Source organism: Orbicella faveolata, unplaced genomic scaffold (assembly GCF_042242905.1).
Source record: "Orbicella faveolata isolate gen_17 unplaced genomic scaffold, um_ofav_v1 contig_24, whole genome shotgun sequence".
NCBI classification, from domain to species: domain Eukaryota; kingdom Metazoa; phylum Cnidaria; class Anthozoa; order Scleractinia; family Merulinidae; genus Orbicella; species Orbicella faveolata.
The window spans coordinates 26,236,515-26,260,914 of NW_028301552.1; the positions used below are offsets into that span (position 1 = coordinate 26,236,515).

The 24,400-nt window shown below is 37.5% G+C and overlaps 2 protein-coding genes and 2 pseudogenes across 2 annotated transcripts; 2 read left to right on the forward strand and 2 right to left on the reverse strand.

The window, feature by feature from the left end:
- The first annotated feature begins 201 nt into the window (after positions 1-201).
- On the forward strand, positions 202-1,122 carry LOC149111067 (uncharacterized; annotated as a pseudogene).
- A 2,192-nt stretch (positions 1,123-3,314) lies between these two features.
- Positions 3,315-24,368, reverse strand: LOC110062384 (uncharacterized). The gene is made up of 6 exons (XM_020769263.2): positions 23,827-24,368; positions 21,259-21,276; positions 9,718-9,876; positions 9,513-9,602; positions 7,272-7,424; positions 3,315-5,282 (listed from the first exon to the last, which is right to left on the reverse strand). Exons 1-6 carry the CDS (start codon positions 24,004-24,006, stop codon positions 5,196-5,198), a joined length of 687 nt encoding a protein of 228 aa, XP_020624922.1. The 5' UTR covers positions 24,007-24,368; the 3' UTR covers positions 3,315-5,195.
- Positions 11,233-15,889, forward strand: LOC149111068 (uncharacterized). The gene has a single exon (XM_089292535.1). The coding sequence runs from the start codon at positions 12,292-12,294 to the stop codon at positions 12,736-12,738; it is 447 nt and encodes a 148-aa protein (XP_089148661.1). The 5' UTR covers positions 11,233-12,291; the 3' UTR covers positions 12,739-15,889.
- LOC149111069 (uncharacterized) lies at positions 17,690-19,513 on the reverse strand (annotated as a pseudogene).
- Positions 24,369-24,400: the final 32 nt, after the last annotated feature.

The following is a 24,400-nucleotide window of genomic DNA, read 5'->3' on the forward strand; positions in this document are numbered from 1 at the left end:
CAATAGCCTATTGTCTTTCTCGGCTCCTGATTGGTTACTGCCCATATGAGCGTCCTATACTACTGCCCTCCCTCACTCTCTTGTGCTGGCAAAATGCGTTCTGGACAGAAATGTGAATTAGTCCAGTTACTTGAAGCTTCCGCCACGGTGGAGTGTCCAGACGTTGATGTAAAAGTCTTTGATGCTGCTGCAGTTGTTAACATGCTACCACCTGGAAAGTCTAAGACATGTAAAGACTATGCAACATCTGTATTTCTCAATTATGTCATCAAACAAGCACAGAATATCAAAAGGATAGATTTGATATGGGATCAATACTTCGAAAACAGCCTAAAGCGGAGTACAAGGGAGGCGAGAGGCTCGGGAGTACGAAGGCGCGTGTGCGATAATGCGTCCATTCCAGTCAACTGGAAGAGCTTTCTACGATCGGACGACAACAAAAATGAGCTTTTTCACTATTTAGCAGAAAGCATCAGTGCAATCCAGCTTCCAGGGGTGGAGGTAATCACTACATCTGGTGTTGATGTGCTCAGCCCTTCTCCAGTAGAGACGGAAGGTCTTACCGCCTGCAACCACGAGGAGCCGGATACGAGGATCTTCATCCATGTGAAGCATGCATCAGCCAGGGGTCTCAAAAAGGTCTTGATCAGGACGGTTGACACTGACGTTGTGGTACTCGCGATAGCATAGGCAAAACAGCTAGAGTTACAAGAGTTGTGGATCACCTTTGGTGTTGGTAACCATTTTAGATATCTACCCATCCACACGATCACAACCTCTCTAACTCAACAGCAGTGTGAAGCCCCCCCTTTCTTTCATGCTGTCACAGGGTGTGATACTGTTTCGTACTTTGCGGGTAAAGGAAAGAAAACAGCTTTCCAAGTATCGACGTCAAATCCTGAAGTCACTGAAATCTTCCGTGTCCTATCATTTCCTCAAGATACGGTCTCTGAAGAACAGTGTCGTGTCTTGGAGCGATTTGTGGTTGTCATGTACAGCCGTACGTGTCCCCACCAGACAGTCAACGAAGCTCGACAAGTTCTATTTGCGCAAGGTAATAAAAGCATTGAGAATATTCCTCCAACTCAAGCCGCTCTTGCACAGCACATCAAAAGAAGCTAAAAGAGCAGCCTATCAAGCCGGTCATGTATGGGGTCAAGCGCTGGAGCCTATGCAGGAACTCTTAAGTCCGGCAGAGGGGGGTTGGCAGCAATCACCAGAAGGTTGGTCTCCCAAGTGGACTATGCTAGCTGAGGCATCAAAGGCATGCAGTGAACTGATAAGCTGTGGATGTAAGAGGGCTTGCCGTGGACTATGTAAATGTACTAAAGCAAACCTGCCGTGCACTGCACTATGTTCTTGTGCAGGAATTTGTTACCAAGAATAGAGTGACCTTCAAATCGGTAAGTTTTATGACCCATTCTATAAAGAAATTATCCTAATGGAATAAAATAATTAAGGATGTCATTTTACTGTCAACTCTGCAATAATAATTTAGCTCGTACAAAGTTTTATAAAGGTTTCCCTTTTTTTTCAGAACTTGGTTACCCTGTGGTTTTCCTTACAAACGTTATATGGGAATTTGTAAGGTTGTTTATTGTCGAACAAGGCAAGATCCCAGATAGGTCTTGCTTTTATTTCATTTCACATGCCAAAAGGAGCAGGCAGGCCAATTTTGGCACTCGTATCATATTTTGAACAATGCTACCCCTTATCTTCCGGACTATCTTAGACGGCGGGTCGGGTATGTTATGGACGGGTCAATGGATGAGTGAGCGAGCGAGCGAGTGAGTGAGTGAGTGAGTGAGTGAGCGAGTGAGTGAGTGAGTGAGCGAGTGAGTGAGTGAGTGGGTGGGGGTGAGTGAGAGAGTGAGAGATGTACGTATGTCACACCAATCAGATTGGATCTACTATAAACAGGCAATCAAATTTCTTGTTGTAAAGGTAACTGGTATGAGCGAGCGAGTGAGTGAGTGAGTGAGCGAGTGAGTGAGTGAGTGAGTGGGTAGTGAGAGAGTGAGAGATGTATGTATGTCACACCAATCAGATTGGATCTACTATAAACAGGCAATCAAATTTCTTGTTGTAAAGGTAACTGGTATGAGCGAGCGAGCGAGTGAGTGAGTGAGTGGGTAGTGAGAGAGTGAGAGATGTATGTATGTCACACCAATCAGATTGGATCTACTATAAACAGGCAATCAAATTTCTTGTTGTAAAGGTAAATGGTATGCGAAAAGATCTGATCCCGATACAGTTCAGAACGGCCATATTTATTCTTCTATAAAAGAGGAGGAAGTATTCATATATAGGGGTTTACTTCGACATTTTCTGTGGGTTAGGCTGAAGATTTTAGTTATGAAAGAGATGAGCCTTGAGGTTTGAAACAGTTCGTGAGTTAGCAGTATGCAAATGGAACGGGATAGTTTCGTTGTTAGTTACAAAGGTAACTTGATGCTTTTGTTTTTCACAAGGAGTAAATTAAATTAGAGGTCACGAATCGTCGCTTCTAGTTCTTAGGACATGTTTAAGAGGAGACGAGACTATTCAGATTTAAAGCAGTCCTAACGTTTACAATAGTAAGTACAGGTAACGATTGTTTTGTTCTGGTTGCATGCAAGTATAACGAGATATTTTTATTTGTCAGTTACAAAGGGTAATTTGACACTTGTTTTTCACAAGGGAGTAAATTCAATTAGAGCTGACGAATCGTCACCACTCTTTCCCACGAGATGTTTGCTATCTTTAGTTACAAATGGTAACTTAACACTTTTGTTTTTTATATGGGAGTAAATTCAATTAGTGCTGACAAGTTATCGGCTATTGTTTCCAGGATATTAAACAAAAAAGCTTTCATTTCGGGACGGTTTTTACGTCTCTGCAGTAGCAGTTTAATAGTTCAGTTTAATAGTTTCAGTCCGATATTTTTAAAGGTAAATAGTATGAAAACTGCTCAAATGTTCTTTGAAGATTGCGTGGTACCAAGTTAAAGTGCAATTTAATTAAATCAGACTTTCAAAGTGACAGAGAGGTTTTGTTTCTCTTTCTTCCTATTTTCGGTGAAGTAGTGTTGTGTTGTGTAAAAAGGGTAAACTTACGACTCGTATAAAATGCTAAAGGTCTCTTAATTAACTCGAGTATTTTGGAGCAAAAATCCCTCTTGGGGGTTGGAAGGGCTATGTGATCGGCGAGTGAGGGAGTTATGCATGTGCGCGTGTCACACCAACCAGTGTGGGTTGTACCAAAGAACAAATTAAATTGCCTGTCAGACAATAAGATGGTATCTACATGAATCTGGAGACGTCAGATTACTGTAGTTTGTTCAGTCAAACATTTTATGGCTCACTATTTAGCTATCTTACCATGACCGATGTAACATCGCATGTACATCATAAATTCCCAGTTTCTTTCTTGCTGTACATCGCAACCAAAAAAACTTATCAAATTATCCAAATCATTACTGTAAACAGCTCCATTAATGCTCCTATCTCCGACACTTCACAAAAAATATCACTCTTGCACGCCTTGCGTGCCTATGTTCAACATAAGATGGTTAAATGTACAAAGTTACCTTAAAAATGGCATTTTTTAAGGGTTATATTTTCAGCCTCTTTTCTATGTTGACGAGTCTGGCTGGCTCCATATCAAAAAATTTGGTCTTAGGGATGGTAGTTATCTAGCAAAGTTTCATTCTTTCATCATCAAAGTGAGCGATTCAACATATTTTTGGATGATGACAGTTGGACTAGTGTGATAAGGACATTGGGGGATACTCCTAATTGCAATACTGTGAAAAAATTGGCAAACTCAAAAATCAATTTGACCAGGAAGTTTCATCCATAAGCAAGAAATAGCAAGAAACTGCAATACCATAAACTGCTATGTTCCATTCACAACTCTTTAGAAACACAGGAAATGGTTTCCTGATCATGTCAGGTACATAGTAAGAGGTGAATAAGTAACTTGTCTGAACTAGTACAATAACGCTTAGAACTAATGTGACAACTTAATCTTCTAGAACTCAGTTGGCATGGTTGACAGTACTATGTACAATTTTTAGTTTCTTTTCATTGTCATTCTCGAAGAGATGCCAACCTAAAACACTGAAATCAGGGAGATTGCCAATTTTACCTTCTTGAGCCTAAGAAAAGTTGTTAAAAGTGGTATTCTGCAGATTCAACCACAAAAATGTGTCAAATCTCGAAAAAGTCACAGGAGTGAAACGAAGGCCAATGCTTGTCTCAGGCAGTGATGGGTGACACAGGCATCAATGGGTTAACAAAACTGTCATAATCTTCCTTCTCAATGATAAAAGTAGAGTCTGCTTCCTAACCTGCCATTTGCTTTTGCCTGAGTCATTAATTGAACAAAACAGGTGACTGAAGACAGTCTGAGTTGAACAATCAAATGGGCAACCCACCACACCCCTTTGCTTTTGACAGAAGCACACGTAATGATCAGGATCTCTTCATTTGAAATAAGGTTCAGTCTCTTTTTACAGTGTTGGAACAACTGGAACCAGGCCACTTCATGATAGGAAGGCAATCTTCTTTTGTAAGCAAACCAGTAGTGATGTTGATGATTATACAAACAATTCAAAGTTGTACAAAATTTGAAACCCAACAAATTTGTGAACTTTGTAGGAAAGCTGGTAATCTTTTCACTGGGAAATTTCAATGTTCCTATTAGAAACGTTATTTCAGAATTCACATTGTTTGTTTTATTTCACATGATTTTGGAGTTATTAGTTTGAATCTGTGGAAAAAAACGTCTGTTCAACAGCATTGTTTAACTTAATCATTCTGTTGACCTGCCATCATGCATGAGATCATGCATCTTCTTTTAGTGAAAAATCATTCTTGTGACCCTTTTTCATGGTGCTCAAAATTCAGGATTGAAACTAACCAAATCTCCACATTTCCTGAGAAATCTGGGACTTTCTGCACCTTTGTCAAAAAATATTGTTGGATAACTATCATCTGATTCTTCAATTTCACTGGTTTGTTTACAAAAAAGGCCATCATTAAATTATGTTTTCAATCGAAGTTCTTGTTGGCTAACTTTGTTCCAAGTTGCCCAGTTCAAGGAGCCACACTGTGATACTTGAACATTTTAATTTCCTGATGTTATGAAGGTAATCAGAAGCCTCTGTTCCACGACACTTGCTCTCAGTTCACTGAATGATGTTTAGTCCAGTGTTATTGAATGGCACAAACAGCACTCTTGTTTTGCTGTAATGAGGTTGGTAAATCTGTGCTTTTGTTTTGCCTTACCATCTCTAAGATCTGAGGATAAAACAACACAATTAAACAAGGCTTATCAATTCATAATATTTTGTGACACTTAATTTGTGGTACTTAAACTACAACTAGTTATTTTATCTATATCCTTTTAGGTTGGAATTTATTGACATCCAATCTTCAATTGCTCAGTGCTGTGAAACAATAGCTAACCACAGCCCAGACTGGGACTACAAACGCATAATCTCAGTTATGCTGCTGACTAAAATAAGTCAGTCTGTGACCAAGACGAAAGTTGCTGATCACTGCAATGAGAAGTCATACATATTCCTTCATCCTTAGCTTCATTTACATCCTCTTCAAATGAGAAATTATCCCCTGATGTCTCTCCCCAATTACTGATTCATTCATCGTCTCAAACCCAGGGCAAAACTACACAGTCAGTGATGTATTCCATTAAAAACACATATCTTTACAGGAAAAATGATTGTCTCAACCTCGAAAAGGTATTTTCGTATTGTGGTGTCACAAACTTGATGGGGAGTTTTTATGACTTTTGTGGCAAAATGTCAGTGCATATAGAAGAGACAGAAAGTGCTTCAAAATAGTCCAAACAAACAGTCTTTTGGTGAAAGAAAATACTGATGCTTCAGAGTGCACTGCTCAGAATAACTCAATCTTTGTGTTCGCTTTCGACAACATATCTTCACCTTCTTCATTTTGGGATTTATGGATGAACTTTTCAAGCCTTGAGAACGTTTTAAAACTTCCTGCAGTTTTATCATAAACACTGCTACCAACAGAAACTGCCCGATTGTTTACATTTGATGATCTTAGAAGCTGATTTACACTTGCTTGTGTTAGGGCAAGGGAATCTATTTGATGAGAAATGTGACGGAGTTCAATATTTCGGTAATTGTTGTGACTAAGATGATAACTTATAAGTTTCTTCGTGGTGTTTGTGGTTTTTAGTGTAGGATTTCTCATCTTGACGTCCTCTTATTATCGCCTGTTGTCAATAACCCTGGGAGATATCCTGAATAAAATTGCTCTATTTTACTACTCTTCAAGTAATGAGACAAAACCATTCCGTGAGAAGTATATCTTTGTTCAGTGTTTGTTCAGCGAAACTGCCAAAGAAGTTTTAAAAAGAAGACGGCAAATGACGCATGTTGTAACAATTTTTGCTGCATCTGTAGGTGTAAATATAAAAGTTACTGCGAAGATTTCAACTGCAGCGATGCAACCGAGAATTTACATTATGTATTTGACATAGGAGATAATCCAACTGTGGTGAAATGTTTGCTGATAGCAGCGGAAAGTTTCAGGTGAATGCATGGTTTCAAGTGAAGTTTCAAGTCTGGTTCAATCTTTCAAATGGACGGCACAAAGGCCAAGCTCAGTGAATTCATATTCGCTGACTTTAACGATGCTGTTGAGCGGTGAACTAATGTGCTCACAGTCGGGTTGGAGGCGGAAAGCTTTGCTAAACAAAACACTGGATAAATTTAAATCTTTCAAACGCCTGTTGGCAGATTCGCAAGAACATCACAGCTATGGCTTGCTAAGCGCGATTCCAACGCTCCCATTTGCTCCAGTTCCAAAACATTCCTGCAAGACAACACGCATATCTCAAATGTTGACAATGCGTTGTCAATGCTCCTAACATAAGCCAATCATATTTTTGCGTTGTGAGAGCAATGCATAATTCAAACTCTTGGGCTTAGGCAGTAATCCCTCCTTGCGCGCTCTCCTCACCCCCAGGAAGAAGAGGGACTACTCGTTGTCTAAACTTCAGTTTTAGCTACTTGGAATTAAATTTACTTTCTCTTACTGTTTTTAAATGGCTTTCATTGTTTCAATGCACTTGAATTTTCAGAGCAGGGCTCTTCCTAATTTGTATAATCCGTAATCGGCTCGTGGGCATTACGGCTGCATACTGACCGCTCAGATCTTGCTCTCAGCCAATCAGAGCATGAGCTATATCAGCCACAAGCCAAAGCCATATAATAATAAGGAATAATCTCCACTTACCCCTATGCATTCAAAGAAGTCTATAGAATTTGTATTATCCAAGTCAATTTTTCTAAATATCTTGTCTTTTACTTCTGATTTTGTGTACATTAAGGAGCTCCCCTGTTGTGCCACTAGATCCAGCATCTTTTCTAGTTCATCACTATCTATGACCTGCAGTAAAATATAAAGGAATGATCAGTCAGTTAATGTATAAACTATAGATGTTTCAATGTTATTTTGTACGTAACTGGGAAATCTGTTCACTTAGGTCACTGCAGAAAAGTGTCCATTGTCTGTAATAAAAGGTAGCTGTAAGAGAAGATATGAGTTTTCCATGGCACAAACAAAATTGCATGTCCATAATAAGAGCGTGTCCATAGAGTAGGCTTCCACTTGGCTTTTGTTCCATGATGTTAAATGCTAAGAACGATCATCATGAAAGATAGTTGTGAGGATTTGGTTACATCATAAGTGTATGTTAATGAATGTCTCAGTTGATATGCTCTGGGACTTAAACTGAAGGTCCAATTTTTGTACATGCTAATCCAACAAATTAAGAAGGAATCCACCAGTAAAAAGTGGGCTAAAACTTTGTACCAAGATTATTTGTATAAGAAACCATTTCTAGCAACACCAAATGTTAAAAACAAATTATGAAGTTCATATGAAACACTTGAAAGTACTGGTGAAATGAAACTTTTACCTGTGATTACACAATTTTGCATCTGAACTTTGAAAATATTTAGTTTCTAGAGTTCCTGCGGGCAATTGTTTTTGGTGTTATATCAGGCAATTCTTTACAGCTTCAGCTTTTAAAAAATGTAAATTAAAATGATTTTAATAAACTTAAAAGTATTCTGGTATAAGGTTTCTGTCTACTAAATACTGAAATTGCTTGATTTCCTATCAGATTTCACCCTGGTAACTGGATTTTCCATGGTCTACAACAGCTGACAAGGAAGGAAATTGTGTTTAAACTTCAAGAGGAAACATTAATAAGTCACATGTGAGAGGCTCCACTGCATGGTTTTACACATTTTATAGACTACGAGTAGTCCTCTTTAGCCTAATCCGTTGAACAAGACTGTAAACCTAAAGAAACTGCGAGCAAAAAATGGCTGCACGAAATCCTGGAGGCGAGATGCATTTAAAAGGAGACACTTATTCAATTTGGCTGTCAAAATCTCAGACCAGCAGCACACCCCATCAACCGAGACAACAACACCCACCATCCAAGTTATCATACCATTTCAAGAACAGGCCTCTGTTAATGTGGTAAAGAAACATCTCACAGACCTCAGCTCAAAATTTAGCCCTTGTTCATCAGCGGGAAACTCAACAAAGACCTTCAAGTTTGAAAAGTCAAGCCAGCCACTGTTAATCAACAATGCCTAGTTTATAAATTTAAATGTAACCTGTGTGATGCAGGATATGTTGGTCACACTCACAGCCACCTCCATGTATGTGTTGATGGACAAAAACAAAAATCTTTGTTGAATTGTAAACATTACTTGAGCAAACATAATTTCAAAGTACCTAATGTGTCTTTCAGAACAATTTCACACACATCCTAAATGCTTAACAAATTTGATTGCCCTTATTAAGGAGATACTCTTTACACGAAAACTTAACAAGGAAATGGACTTGATTCGTGCAAAGGTATTCACGTGAAGAACTTGCGAGCCTTTGTTATTATGCTAATTTGTAGACTGTAAAAATTATCAAAATCAAATCTTCTCATTAATAATTATTCACTTTGCCTTGAGAATGGTGTCATGATTATGCCAAAACATTGGCTGTTGACATAATAATAATAATAATAATAATTTAAAAATTAGTCCATTTAGAAGTTACCAAACTTGAGAACAATTTAAAAATTAGTCTATTTACAAGTTTCATGAAAATACTTAACAGTGAAAAAAAATAAATAAATAAATAAAAAGCATTTAAAAAAACCTAATTAATTAATTAACTATTGCATAGATTGCAACTATGGCATCCCTCATCCAGTAGAGTTTCCAGCCTGGTAGCCAACCTTAATTTGCTAGGGAGTCTGTTCCATAATTTTGGATCCAGATTTCTAACTGAGTTTTTGCCAAAAGTAACACTACAGTATTCAAATGGGGTAAAACATAGTCAGAATTGAGTAAATTGTAATTGGCAGTTTGGTTCTTAAAATGTAAGCAGCAAATTCTCTTGGGGCACAAATTGTTACACGTAAATAACTAACACAAGGTAGATACAAACTTGTCTTCTTACCCCATTTCTATCAAGATCAGCCTCCACAAACTTTTTCTCCGCAATAAGGACTGTACTTAAGGGAACATCAGGATATCTTTTGGCAATTTCCTGTGAAACATGAAAAGAACATAATAATGTTGAGAATTTTTTTTTTTTTTTTTTGTATTTTTAAGAAATTTAATAATGCTTCTTGGGCTTAAGATTGGAGCATAATTATCCTGACCTGGTACAATTTTTCTGGATCCTCAGCATTGTCAGCATTATCTTTGCCGTTGTTTGCATCTGGTGTTAACAAGCCTGCATCTTTAGTTCCTTTCTCTTTTTTCTTCTGAGCTGGCCTCTTGAACTTACGTGCACTTGAAGGACGCCGCTTTTTTGTTTCCTGTGTTATGTTAAAACAAGCACAAACAACAAGTGTTGCAATCAAATTGGCTGACAATTAACATAGCTTCTCAATTCACTTCGAACCTGGATGTTTAAAACACAGCAATTAAATGTCACTGTGGACACTAAATTTTAACTCGTCACTAGGAATTATCAATGTTCATTTCCCTAATTTTAAGGTGTCTTGACAGAGTTTTTCTAAACCATACCAAGCATTTTTAATCAGCCTTTCAAACAGCCTTACCTTAATAATTGGATAGATGTGAAAATTACACCTGTCAGGCAGTAATTGGAAATGGATTACAGTTGGGTATAATGTTTTTCAATCGCTATTTCCATGGAAACAACAAAAAAATAATTGAAAATCGGTGAAACATCAGTAAAAAAATTTTAAGAGCTTTTTTAAAAACCTAAAAAACAGCTTGATAGATTTTTCTGAAACATTAGTTAAATGCATGATAAATTACAAACATTTTGTACCTCAAAGTTTTATCAATAAATTGGTACTCTGGAACACTATTAAATTTACCAATGAAGGAGGCCCTTGAACCAATAAAAAAGTTGCATTACCAATCTTGATTTACATGATGTACAACATTATGCTAAAATATTCAAATCAGTGTTTACTGCATTCCAAGGGCATCAATTATACTTTGCTGTCTGAGGATGCTATTGTTTTGAATCGTGGAGGAATGCAGTAGACAATAATTAGAAAAATCTAGCATACTGTGAAATTGGAATGCAACTCTCTCATCAGTTCATACACCCCTTTCTTAGTTGTTAAATTTGAAAGAGGTCCTGTGAATCAATGTTAACAAAACATTGGGATAAAGTTATTCACAATATCTGAAGTATGAGTGGTCAATGGTTCAAAAACATCTACAATTTTGAGTTGTTTTCACGATTTTGAAGAAGGGTTCAACAAAAAATTACCAGAAAATTATAGTGCAAGTAATCATAGGGTCGACAAGTCTAATTTTTGATATCATGAAAAAGAAAACTTTGGCAGGCCAAATGTAGCAATATTCAATTTATATAATTTATATTCAGTTCTATATTCCATGTTCAACTTCTTGTTCAACATTCAATTATTTATTCAATGTTCAACTTTTTTGTCAACATTCGATTATTTATTCAATGTTAACCTTTTTATTCAACATTCAATTTTTTATTCAAAGTTCAACTTTTTATTCAACATTCAATTTTTCATTCAATGTTCAACTTTTTATTCAACATTCAATTATTCATTCAATGTTCAACTTTTTTTATATTCAACTTTCTTGAGCCCTCATTATTTCTGGTCAGTGACTAAAGATAACCTCGTTTCCAGGATGTACTCTTCTTTCGAGAAATGTCATGGAGGAGATGGCGGCTGATGTCGATGACTTTGATGTGGATACTAATCTACCAAGTTTTTTTTAACTCTGTTCTTGAAAAAGCTGAGTATATTTGTCAATGAAATGTGGAAAGGAGAATTGTGGAGCAGCATATCGTTGTCGTTGATCAGACGGTCAGTTTGCTTCCCTCACTCAGAGACTCCAGATCGATTATTGACACAGCTGACAACGAAATTTTACGTGGTCTTTCATCACCTTTTAACGATGTCTTTTGTGCTATGCAGCAATGTTTAGCCAATGTATCATTGTCTCCTACTACAGTAGCACAGAATATTTGTCCCAAACTTACAAGTATTGAGCCCAGTAGACCAGCATTCAACATCTCTGCAGAATTGCTAAAAGATCCTCTAGGGTTAGGATTTACTCGCACTAAAATTGCTGAAATGTTAGGAGTATCTCGTTGGACCATATCAAGAAGGATTAAAGCTTATGGCTTGGATGATTTTTGACATTTAGTAAGCTAACTGATGATGAATTAGACCAAAAAGTAGGAGACTATATCCTACAGCATGGAGCAACAAGTGGTCAAGTATACATTTCTGGATATTTAAGATCGCTGGGCTTGAGAGTACACAGAAGAAGAGTAAGAGGATGTATAGCTCGGTTGGACCCCCAAAACAGTGCCTTGAGATGGGGGGTTCTTGTTTCCCCAAAGAGTATACCAGGTACCATGGCCAAATTCATTGTAGCATCTAGATGGAAACTAGTCATTCATGGTTGCAAAGATGGGTTTTCAAGTCAAATTATGCATTTGCTGTGTCATTCTAATCATCTGGCAGGAACAGTTCTTAACTTATTTTTGGATACTAAGAAAAACTGGTGACCCTTGGCCAACAAGAATTAGAGTGGACAGGGGAGTTAAGAATGTTCTTGTCTGTGATGCAATGGTGCAGTTTCGAGGAGAGGTGCAAGGCAGCTTCATAACAGGCCCATCTACCCACAATCAACAGATCGAGCATCTTTGGAGGGCAGTCTACTGATGTGTTTGCCACATTAACTACTATACATTCTATGCAATGGAGGCATCTGGGCTTCTTAATGTTGAGGATCCAATTCACCTTTTCACATTGTACACAATTTTTATCCCCAGGATAAACAAAGCCTTGGAAGATTTTTCTGAAGCTTTCAACAATCATGCAGTGAGCACAGAGGGTAATTGGACCCCATATCAAATGTGGATGAATGGAATGATTTACAGGAATAATCGACTTGTGCATGGAGCCCTTGATGGTGAGCCAGATGATCTCGAACCGTATTGTTATGATCCAGAAGGTTCCTCTCCACCAGAGGAAAATAACAATGTTGTTGTTGAACCAATAACTTTGGATAATAGAGATTTCATGGTGTTCTATGTGTTGGATACAGTTGACCCCCTGATGCAGTCTACACAGCTGGGTATTGATCTTTACACCAAAGCCCTGGACTTGGTTAGAGAGAGTATTGATCTGTTGAATGGTTTGTAGGGAAATGGTGGCAGACACTCCTGTCACTGTACCTTTGATGAAAGACAGTGAAAAACTGCCCATATAAATTAAGTTGCTCATGGTGATTTTACATATATCAATTTTCATATAAATCAAGAAATAGAAACTGTAACCCAGTGTGAAATAGTATCTGTCAATTTGAATTTGTGCAGGGAATATAACAGTAAAGAGCAAAGAAATGCTCTTTTGGGGATAGATCCTAGACTTATAATTATGAAGTAGCTAAATTGTAATTCAGGGTTTGTACTCTTTGAAGGTTTTTGAAAAATTCCATGACTTTCCATGACCTTTCCATGACCTTTCCAAGTTTTCCGTGACCTAAGTTAAGTAGCTGTTCTCACAGTAGTATCAAAACAATCATTTATTTAACATATTTTCCAGTGTAAAAAATGCATAAGATGCATGCCTGTGTCTATTTCGACTAACATTCCGGATATTTAAGGAGTAAACCCAAGCTTATTTGTTTTTCTGGTAATCAACAGTCACACCTCCTTCACAGAACTAAGAAAACTAGTTAAGAAGCTACTTAGCTCTAACTGCCAAAAACTATCCCAAAATACAAGAACTTATTTTGGAAGAATTCTTAGGCCCACTTCATACGTCAAACTTTACATGTGCTGAACCTTATTATTAAGTTTAGCACATGTAAAGTTTGACGTTTGAAGGTAACTATTCCTGCAAGAGCCCAAGGTCATGATAAGAGACTGCAAAACCAAAGCACATTACAAAGCTTGTACCACACTAGATAAGAGTATCCCTACATCATATACATTTACTGCGGGTGTCTACAAAATGAAGACCTAAGACCTAGGATCCAAAAATGAAGACTTGTTTTTTTACAGGCCTATCAAACCAGAGACAGTCAAACCGGGTCAACGCTTTTCTTCAGACACCAACTGACGCGAAATCAATGGGTCTTCGTTTTGTAGATAAGGCCAGCTCGAACTACAAAACGAAGACCCTTGCTTAAATGCTTTGTTCATTGTCAGCTGATGTGAAATTAATGGGGTCTTCGTTTTGTAGATAAGGCCAGCTCAAACTACAAAACAAAGACCCTTGCTTAAATGCTTTGTTCGTTGTCAGCTGACGTGAAATCAATGGGGTCTTCGTTTTGTAGATAAGGCCAGCTCAAACTACAAAACGAAGACCCTCCCTTAAATGCTTTGTTTGTTGTCAGCTGACATGAAATCAATTAATGGGGTCTTCGTTTTGTAGATAAGGCCAGCTCGAACTACAAAACGAAGACCCTTGCTCAAGTGCTTTGTTCGTTGTCAGCTGACATGAAATCAATGGGGTCCTCATTTTGCAGATAAGGCCAGCTCGAACTACAAAACGAAGACCCTCGCTTAAATGCTTTTAAATGCTTTGTTTGAGTGTTATGCAATACCGGGTATTGTGGACCTTCGAGCATTGAGGCAGCTTATTGTGGACTGTGGTGGATCAGTTGGTTATTCATGTCCTCCATTTCATTGTTTTGGAAGTGAAAATACCCTGAAGCTGTTCACCCCAACAAATACTGTCTACTTTATTCATAAGGGGAAATACTCAAATCAGTCGCACGGAGTTTGTCTACGATAAACGAGCACGCAATTGCAAGTGTTTGCTGATATTTGTTCTAGCTTAGAATAATGTACTTAAAAAATATACTTTAACAAATAGGCTTTTGCGCATAAACATTACCAGTTAATATGAGAATGTTTAGCAAGAAATTTGAAGGCTGATGTAGATATTTTTAGTTCTATTAAGAGACTTGTGACGCAAGAGAGGAAAACGTTTCATTTCTCCGCTGAAAAGTTCCCAAAGGGACAGTCGTGCTTTTGAGAACCTAAATCTAGCATGTTCTTTCATTGGCAATGAGGTTATCAATCATTTCAGCGATCCTGAGGAGACAGCTGCAGGGTAAACTAAGGTGGACTTCAATTAAGCTGTTTGTCAGCCGTAATTTTAGCACCCTTGTTTGGGGGCCAAGAGAACATCAATTCAGATCAAAAAAGTAATATGAGTCATTGCACTGGGATGTGGGTTGTATTAAGGCAATTGGGAAATATCTCTCAAAATCAAGGATTACATAATAAAGTCTCTAAATGGGTATTTCTGATGAAATAACTGAGTAAGGATGGCAACTGATGAAATATCAATCTATCACACCGGCATGAGGATAGATAACAATTACTATTTTTTAGGTAAACAAGTATCAAACAAGGAGTAAAACTGCTTATTTATTCTATTGCAAGACGACATACAACAGTCTAAATGTATTCGATGCAGGACCATACCGCGTACAAAAATTGAAATTTGGTGCAAGCACACTCACAACTGGGAAAATTCTTTCCTATGATGTTGGCAGATGTTGTTGATAGATACAACAAAGTCATAAAGATACATGCACCAAACAGATTTAACAGCAGTTATAGAGTTGAAATAAGGCCCCCATGTGCGTGTTTCTGAAAAATATCTAAGGGGAGTACAACCCAATTACAGAAAGCAGGACAGGGCGAGGACTTCTTTGCAACAAATTTTTTATATGTATTAAAACTATATTTAAATCACAGAGAACTGGACAGAGCGAAGACTTCTTTGCACTAAATTTTTTATATGTATAAAAAATAGTTGTTTATGATAGAGAACTGGACAGGGCGAAGACTTCTTTGCACTAAATTTTTTATATGTTTGAAACTATAATGTTATTACATTTTGCAACACAGAATAAAGGTCTTAGCACGATTTTTTTTCATATAGTGCTATCTCACTTTGCTGCCAAATTTGCATAAGTGTAAATACTGATCCAAGAACAGGGGATTAGCCAATAAAAAACTGTTGACATTATACAAGAACCCATTTTGGGTCAGTTGACATCTAACAAAGCGTTGAAACGAGGGTCTTTGTTTTGTAGTTTGAGCTAGTCTTATCTACAAAATGAAGACCCCATTGATTTCGCATCAGCTGACAACGAACAAAGCATTTTAGTGAGGGGCTTCGTTTTATAGTTCAAGCTGGCCTTATCTACAAAATGAAGACCCCACTGATTTCGCATCAGCTGACAATGAACAAAGCATTTAAGCAAGGGTCTTTGTTTTGTAGTTTGAGCTGGCCTTATCTACAAAATGAAGACCCATTGATTTTGCATCAGTTGGTGTCTGAAGAAAAGCGTTGACACGGTTTGACTATCTCTGGTTTGACAGGTCTGTAGAAAAACAAGTCTTCGTTTTTTGGTCTTAGGTCTTAGGTCTTCATTTTGTAGACACCCCATTTACTGCAACTAAATTGCTGCCAGTCCATTTATACAAAAAAAGTGCAATAATTCATACACGCATGCAAACCCGAAGCAATCATGGGCGTCAAAAACCTGTAGCACAACTGAGAACCCAACCTAACCTCAGTATAAAAGGAGGCACATTGTTTTTGATGCACATTGGTTTCAATGTGCTTCCCAAGACAGGCATTGTTCTCTTCTTGGCATGTGGCATGAACAAGATAATGAAGGGTTGCATGGAAAAAATACCTAAAGTGACATCTGACAGACAGCAAGACTCTCCTAACAAATTGCTTTCTACTTACTACAACAAAAGGAGGATTGGACTGGAGATCAAATGCCACTTAGGGCTTTTTCCCACACACCCCTTCAAAGGATAAGTCAACTTCGCATGCCTTCTCTGGAGAATCACGAAAAGAGATACATGTACCTCATAAAAAACATGTTATTTAACAAGATTGTACATAGTCCACATGTACTATGATCATGATGGGGGAAAGCTGGATTAAAATTGCCATGAGTGTGCCACTTTGGTTGTGTCAAACAGGTTTCAGTTTTCATTGCTGAAATAAGGCTGCTACCTTCCCTTAAAATTCATCTGCCAGCTTTGTTTTTGTTCATTCAACTGTGTTTTAGTCTTTCTGGATCCTCCTGTGTTTCAAATTTGAGATGGCACCAGCCATGCAGTCCACACTTTAAGAAAACAGATATCCATGATTCTTGGATTTTTTCTTTTGTGAACGAGTGTGAAAATGCATTGCCCTGATGTTCATCCTTCTTTGTGCATTTTATCACCATAAAAAGTGTTTGAAACTTGGCCTGATAAAATTGTCTGTGCAATTGATACTGGTAGTTCTATGAGAAAAATACAGCAGCTTCAAGACAAACTTGTGAAATCACTGTACCTTTAAAATAATTGCAAGAAAGCAGTTTCATAAAACGTAATAGGAGGGACGTTATCTTAGTTATGTAAAAACATGAAGTTTATTCAAATGAATGAAAGTAACATGCGCCCCTTTGAAGCATAACACATGATAACAGCATGGATATCACCATTTAAAGGTGGCCTAAATACCTTTGAGTTGGAGCACAAACACAACATTGTTCCTTTTCATGTACCCCATTTAAACATTGCAATAAATAAAATAACTTCAATTAATACTTTAACAATAAAACAACCAATTCTCTGGTTGCATTTCTATGACATCACAATGTGAGTAATATTGATCCTTTTAAACTGTTTCCACTGTTTTCTAAAATGTTCACAAACAGTTCTCCAAATAACTGTCCTTTTAAATGTCCACAAGCAGGTGTCACAGTCTTTCCTTTCTATACTTTAGATAAAAACCAATAAAACATGAACAAATTTCCATATCCTAACAATTATAAGATATTACTTTATGTCAATACATGAAAATGACTTTGTCCAAAGTTAGCCTAAAGCTTGCATCCAAAAGTTAACCAAAAAGATGCCTTACAGTCACTTAAGTCCAAATTAGCTGTTAGAAAAAACAAAGATGTGAAGTTTATATGAAATAATTCATATATGAACTGCGGTTGTAGATGTAAGTGAAGAATGATCATTGCAGTTAATTTTCCAATTTAAGCAATTGGAAAGAAGAAGCCTGAAAAAAATCAGGACTTCAACGGTTGAAGTCCTGATTTTTTTCAGGCTTCTTCTTTCCAATTGCTTAAATTGGAAAATTAACTGCGATGATCATTCTTCACTTTCAGAAAAAGCAAAGTAAACTTCAAACAGCTCCTCTTCAGTTGGCAAAGGAAGGTCATAAGACCACTTAGGTAGAAACAGTGTTGCACTACATGTATTAGCTGTTGGAATAAAGGACCACTTATTATTTTGAGGGGCAGCAACAAACTGAATGCAAGGTTGTAATTCAAACCCAAGAGGTGGTTCTTCATCCAGCCCAGTTGCAAACTGTAGAATGCTCCCAAGGGTGACTGAACTGCATCTACTGCATGCACTTTCTTGCACATACTTTGTGAATAAAGCATAAACATCATTTTCATACTTGCATGCATTTGTTCCTTCCTCAGAGAATGATGGTTTGAGAAGAAAAACCAGCTGTTTTCTGGAGAGTTGATTTGCATCATTTGGGCACACAAGGTGAAGAAACAATGGAAGACTTTTGGCAATTTCATAAAGACCAAGTTTCATGAATCCCATTTGAAGCTCTGCAATGCAAGATGCTGGAGGAGCATCTGAAAAAATCTGTTGGAGAATTTCTTCGAGAACAAACCAGGGTACTGGCCCATTTTGAAGAATGGTCAAGGCCAAAAGGTTCCCACAAACTCAGATTCTTCTGCAATGAGGTCATTTGGTCCATTGCCAAAATACTTGTCCTTTATTTCTTTCAGGCAAAGATGAAAAAATTCTTTCCTGGGACCCCCTGCATCATTGGTAGCTTCTCCATGGAAGGAGACTTCAAGAGTGAGCCTTGGATTTTCAATGTCGTTAAGTTCTTCTTCAACCAATTTTAAAACCTGGTATTGGTCTATACACACAAAATTAGTTTCACCCTCAAGTGGCTGTGAAAGAGAGGTCACATCCAAGGGACAACCCTGCAAGATGAACTCCTGAGCACACTTGAGTATCTCAATGGGATTGCTCACATCTCTTTCTTTGCAAAATCTTATACATTCTGCTGTAGCTGTTCCTAGATTATCAGTACTCACTGCAGTATTCAGATGATTATTGCCACTTGCCTGGTTGACTACAGTTGTCTCTGGGGATGGGGGTACAGGTCTTCTCTCAGCATTGTTGTCTGGAATGTTTTTGGTCACTACTTGGCTGCTTTCACCAACATCGTCACCATCGCAGCTACCATTATCAAGTAGAAAACTGTACCCATCTTTCAATTTTATGTAGATGGCCCCTTGTCCCGCAGGAGATTTAACTTGTTTAAAAGAGTACTCATCACAATTTACTGGTTCAGTAAGTTTTCTCTTATTGGCCTTTACGAACACAATGTCCTGGCATCCCACAGCAGGATATTTTAACTGAATTGTATCACAAAGGGCTTTTCTCACGGCCAGTTCGTTAGCTTGTGAATTAAGAGTTACGAGACCTCTCAAGACAATGTTTTCATCGGTTAACATCCAATTTTCAGGTTTAAGATCCTTGTTGTTCTCATCATTGAAACGCATCAAAACAAATTCAAACACTTTATCTTTGTCAACCTTTGGCCTCTTTGAATTACTAGGTGTAGAGTTAGTCGACAAGGAGGCTCGAAGGTGTTCTCGAGCACCTAAACATGAGTACAAACCTCTGGAGGTCTACTGGTACATCATTGCCCACGCTCTACTGACAGCTTGACTAACTGATGTCATCCCTCCGCTTGTGCTTACCATGGTCTGAACGGAGTTGCTAGCAGAATTGCTGGCAGAATTGCTAGTAGAATTGCTAGTAGCACTAGCCAGTTGTTGTACTACTTTGCTTGCCTGGTTTAAGCAGTGCGACAATCTTCTCAAATTTTCCTCCATTTTGTGATCTTTTCTTCTCCTTCCACCCTCTGAAAATGCGGGAACCAGCGGTTCGTCATGTTACCTGTCACAATTTGTCAGTTATGCATGTGCAACTTTCGTGTCTTTTTCACTGACCAGAAAAATGAGGGCTCAAGAAAGTTGAATAAAAAATAAAAAGTTGAACTTTGAATAAATAATTGAATGTTGAATAAAAAGTTGAACATTGAATGAACAATTGAATGTTGAATAAAAAGTTGCACTTTGAAAATATAATTGAATGTTGAATAAAAAGTTGAACATTGAATAAATAATTGAATGTTGAACAAAAAGTTGAACATAGAATATGAAATTGAATATAAATTGTATAAATTGAATATTGCTACATTTGGCCTGCCAAATAATTCATCAAAGCAGTGTTCAGCTGTCGGTTCGTTTACTAATTTCATGCAAAAAGTATAATTTGAAGTGTTTTAAGTTGCAGTTTACTCAATTCTACAGCCATCCATCATAGTTTAAGGTATTGCTATTAGCATTTTCATACAACAACTGGTTTATGCAAAATTCACGTTTGACTGATTTTGTCTTAAGAAGTACATTATGCTGAACTTCATTCCATTTCCACTTACTGGCAGGTGTAATTTTCATATCCATCCGATTAAGAGACTTGGGACTGTTAAAAAGCTGATTGAAAATGCTTGGTATGGTCCAGAAAAAACTGTATCGACAGGGCTTGAAATAATTTCCAGGTGCTGGTCAAGTTGTCTGATGAAATCTATTCTTGCTCGGACTAGAAACGGTTTTGGCCCAACAAATGTGCATATTGATGCCATAATTCTTAAAAAAGTACTTCTCCTCCTCAGGTTAATTATCAAGCAAGTACATTTAGTGAGCTTTTACTGTAGAAGTAGCTAATATAATATTTCTGTACAAAAAGTATGGAATACATGGCACAGCCACAATGTTCGCTAAAATCGATATAAAATACATTTTTGCATCCCACTATTGCTCCCTCTCGCTTCTACTCTTAAATTCTTATTCAGGCTTAAGTGATTCACGCAAGAATTAACAAGCAAACTTTGTTGTCATTTTCAATTTCACCTTAATATAAAGGCATTATCAGTTTTTAAGATACACATTAATTTTGGTTTGATCATTATTTTATATTAGAGAGTAGCCCAGACATTAGTACCAGAAATTTCAATGGGCATCTCTTTCTCGTCCCACATTAGGTCATGATGTTAGTTAGCAGCACATTCCACACGGACGATAAGGATTAAAGTCAAACCTCCCCACATGGCCACCTTGGGGACAGAGGAAAGTGGCCATTGTAGAGAGGTGGCTGTTATGGGAAGGTAGGTATGTAATCTGTAAGGGGTTCGGTAAAACTTCTTAAATTAAAAAAAATGAGACATTATACTAGGCTCTGGTCTAAGAAAATTATTAGGAGTCCAAAGGCTCCTAACTATTAAATCCTGGGTGCCCTGCTCTTAAGCTTATATGAAAAAAGCAAGTTTTTCCAGTCGCCCAAAGGCAAAAGTTAGTCGCCTGTGGCATCCGGGTGCTTCTAGTGCACAGCCCTGATTCTAACATGCTGACTTGGCCTCATAATACCAGAAATCCCATTTCTGAGGACCTCAATTTTGAAAATTTTCTGGGGAAGGATGCCCCCAGACTCCCCTAAAGGGGTACAAGTATGTACACAGAATTTACTGAAAATTCACATCTTCAACAGACCTACAATAAAAAGAAAAATGATAACATACCTTATTCTTTTCGGCCAGCTAAAAAAGAGGAAAGAAGAATAAATGTATTTAATTGCATGTAAGCAATATTCACTTCTAAAGTTAACATCCAACAGTTTTCATCTTGAATATTTGATTAATTGTTCCCATTATCAGCCATTTTGGATATTTTTAGCATGGATATCAGCTAAATTATCTCCAGTCTACTCAAAAAGGAATTTGCAATCATGTGAAAGCATGCCTTTTTTTTTTCACTAACATCATGTTTTATGACATTAATTTTTTCAGGGCTCAACACTAATGATAGCCAACTAGCTACAGACTACTAGAAGGAAGACAAACACAAACACTTTTCTCACAAACAACGTCAGAATGTATCAGGTTACCGGGCACATGCTGTTCAGCTCGTATGTAAATTTAACTTTGGTTACTTTTCGCTGTGTTTGCTGTAAGAGCCTGTAAAGATCTGTAAATGCGTAACTGAACATGTTATTATGTTGAAAGAAATATTTCACAAACAAGACAGAATTTTCTGAATGCACAAATTAATGTTCTTTTTTGTTACAAAATTAGTAGAACAAAACATGAGCTTCCTGATAAAATCATGCGTAAAATCGTGGCAAACTGTAAAGGGATAACATTCCATTAAATGTAACAACACATGGGTGATTTTTTGTTGTATGCATACTGACAGAACTTACCACTACAGAAATAATTAGATAAGAAAGATTCATTTCCTTTGACATTTAAATCAGTCATTTTTAGCAATCAAATTTTGCCAATGACAATTAGCAGTAGTGTATTTTGCTTTTGAAACATTTCTACAGCGCGTGTCTGTGAAGACATCTCAACAGTTTTTACAATAACATCTCTGGATCTTGATATTTTTCCAAGGAAGTCTTAAAGGAAAAGAGTCCTGAAAGTCTTTTTGGGAAAATCACTGGATATTTCTTTGTGATCTGTCGGCCTGAGAGATTTGATGTGAGGAAAACACGAGGCCATTGGACAACGTCAAAACTGGCACAATTCATTGAGATGATAAACTTGTTGGCTGTGTTTAATGTTACCAGTCAACCATGAGACAAGGTCTGATTCCTCATCAGTGTTCATCACAGGTTGACTGTTCACAGCCCTCTATTTTCTTGTATTTTCATTTGATCGTTGAATGTGCGGGTAGAATTGCGAGAGAACTGGAAGCCAGCGTAAAACAGGAGACTTGACAGGGTAGGAAGTGGAGGCCATTTCTATTCTTTGTTTTGCTCGCTTTGCATGCCTTCTGCTGTTATTGGACCTAGCAAACATTAACCCTTGGCTAGTAAAAAAATTTTTTGGCTAGTAACATTTAAGTTGTCACTAGCCACTAGGCTACTAAGTTGAAAAGTTAGTGGCAAGCCCTGATTTTTGCTTGGGCATGGGCACAAATTTCCTCTGAGTTTTCATTCAAATTTCTAAGCATTTCCATGCATGTTGCAACCTCAATTGACCTAATCACTCTGATCTGGGTATCACTGGAAAGATCGTTTCCTCCTGCAGAACTTGAGTATAAGTGATGCCAGTTTTGGGCAAAGGTGACGACGTCATAATTAAGGGGAACAGAGGCCAACGCTTGTCACGACCACTTATGGCCAGCACAGGCGCCAGTGGGTTGACAGAAGTTGTCTTTTAAACATGAAGGTAAAAATATTCCTACCGTACACAAAATTGTTTATTTTGTGCAGTTAGTTGGGACAAAATGAGAAATACAGCACGCGAAAAAATAAAAAAGGTGCAGCGAGAGGAAGCGCAAGAACTTCTATGTGCAAACTTAATAAAAGGTCATTCCGCTCCCCTTATAGCCCGCCTACAGTGGCATGTAACATGACCGCAAGCTTGTGGTTTACAGTTGTCAATCAGAGCCTCACCGAATTCCCAGGAAATTTGATCCTTCAATCTTCGATATCAGGTTAGTGCGTCTTTTCTGTTCGTTTGAGCTTTTGATGTCTCTCAACTCTTCCTCTTGCTGTGCTTTTTTTATTTTTTCGCATGTCTTATTTTGCGTTCCACCCCAACTAACTGAATGCCTGGAAGAGGCTATGCAATGAATTGAAAATTAAGCAATTTGCCAAAAGTAATTTATGAGCTGACAATATTTAATCTTAGCAGTCCATATAGCAAAATTTGGACTAGTAAGGGAATCAATCAGAACAAATAAATATAATAAAATATAATAAATTAATAATAATATATAATAAAAATAATAATAATAATAATAATAATAATAATAATAATAATAATAATCAATAATAATAAAGTTACTAATGTATTTATAAGGCCCACTGTCATGTCGAGGCATCCTGGATCATCCTGCGCATTTGAGCACTTCTGAGAAAATTTAATATAAAGACGCTGGCCTGTTGAGATTTCTAATAAAATATTTCTCATGTTCTCAAATGCCAGTCATGTGCACTGCGTAGAGCACTGTAAGCTTACAATAAGGTTATAAGCTTACATTTAAGCTTACTTTATATTTAGGACGTGACTTAATTTTGAAACTTCATTGCATTAAAATGAAGAGACTGGATACAGTAGCTAGCAAGAACAGATACTTACTTGCTTTTCCAAATCCTCTACTTTCTTGGTCATGTCATATATCTGTCCTTTAAGTGTGTTACATTCTCTCTCTTTTTCTCGGAGTTTAATCTTCAGATCCTCTCTTTCTTTTAAGCCCGTCACAAAATCTTGAGTTGTTTGGTCTCTTTTTAACTCAGACAACTCGCTTTCCTCGGACATTTTTCAGGAGGAGTATTCCAAGTAAACCGATTATTAACTCTTTTATTAGATCCGACCGAACTTCTCTTGCAAGTGTGAATTGCAAATGTGTCTGTATGACCAGTTGACACGCAGCTCATTTGTTTTTCTGTACACAGCTTGTGGTTGCTATAACACACATTCCATCACGCTACATTGCCTCTGACCATTTGATTTGATAACTAAACTGTGAAGTAACACTGTAATACATGCAAAGAGCTTTGAAATTTGCGTCAGACTGACAATCTTCTTTGTAGCCGACTGTTCAGAGTGTAATCATGGTATAATTGAAGTCTATTCTCTCGAAACCTCATTGGTATTCGTTGATAAGGGGTGAAGCGGGTTGAGGGAGTGGAGACGAGGCTGGGACGTGCTA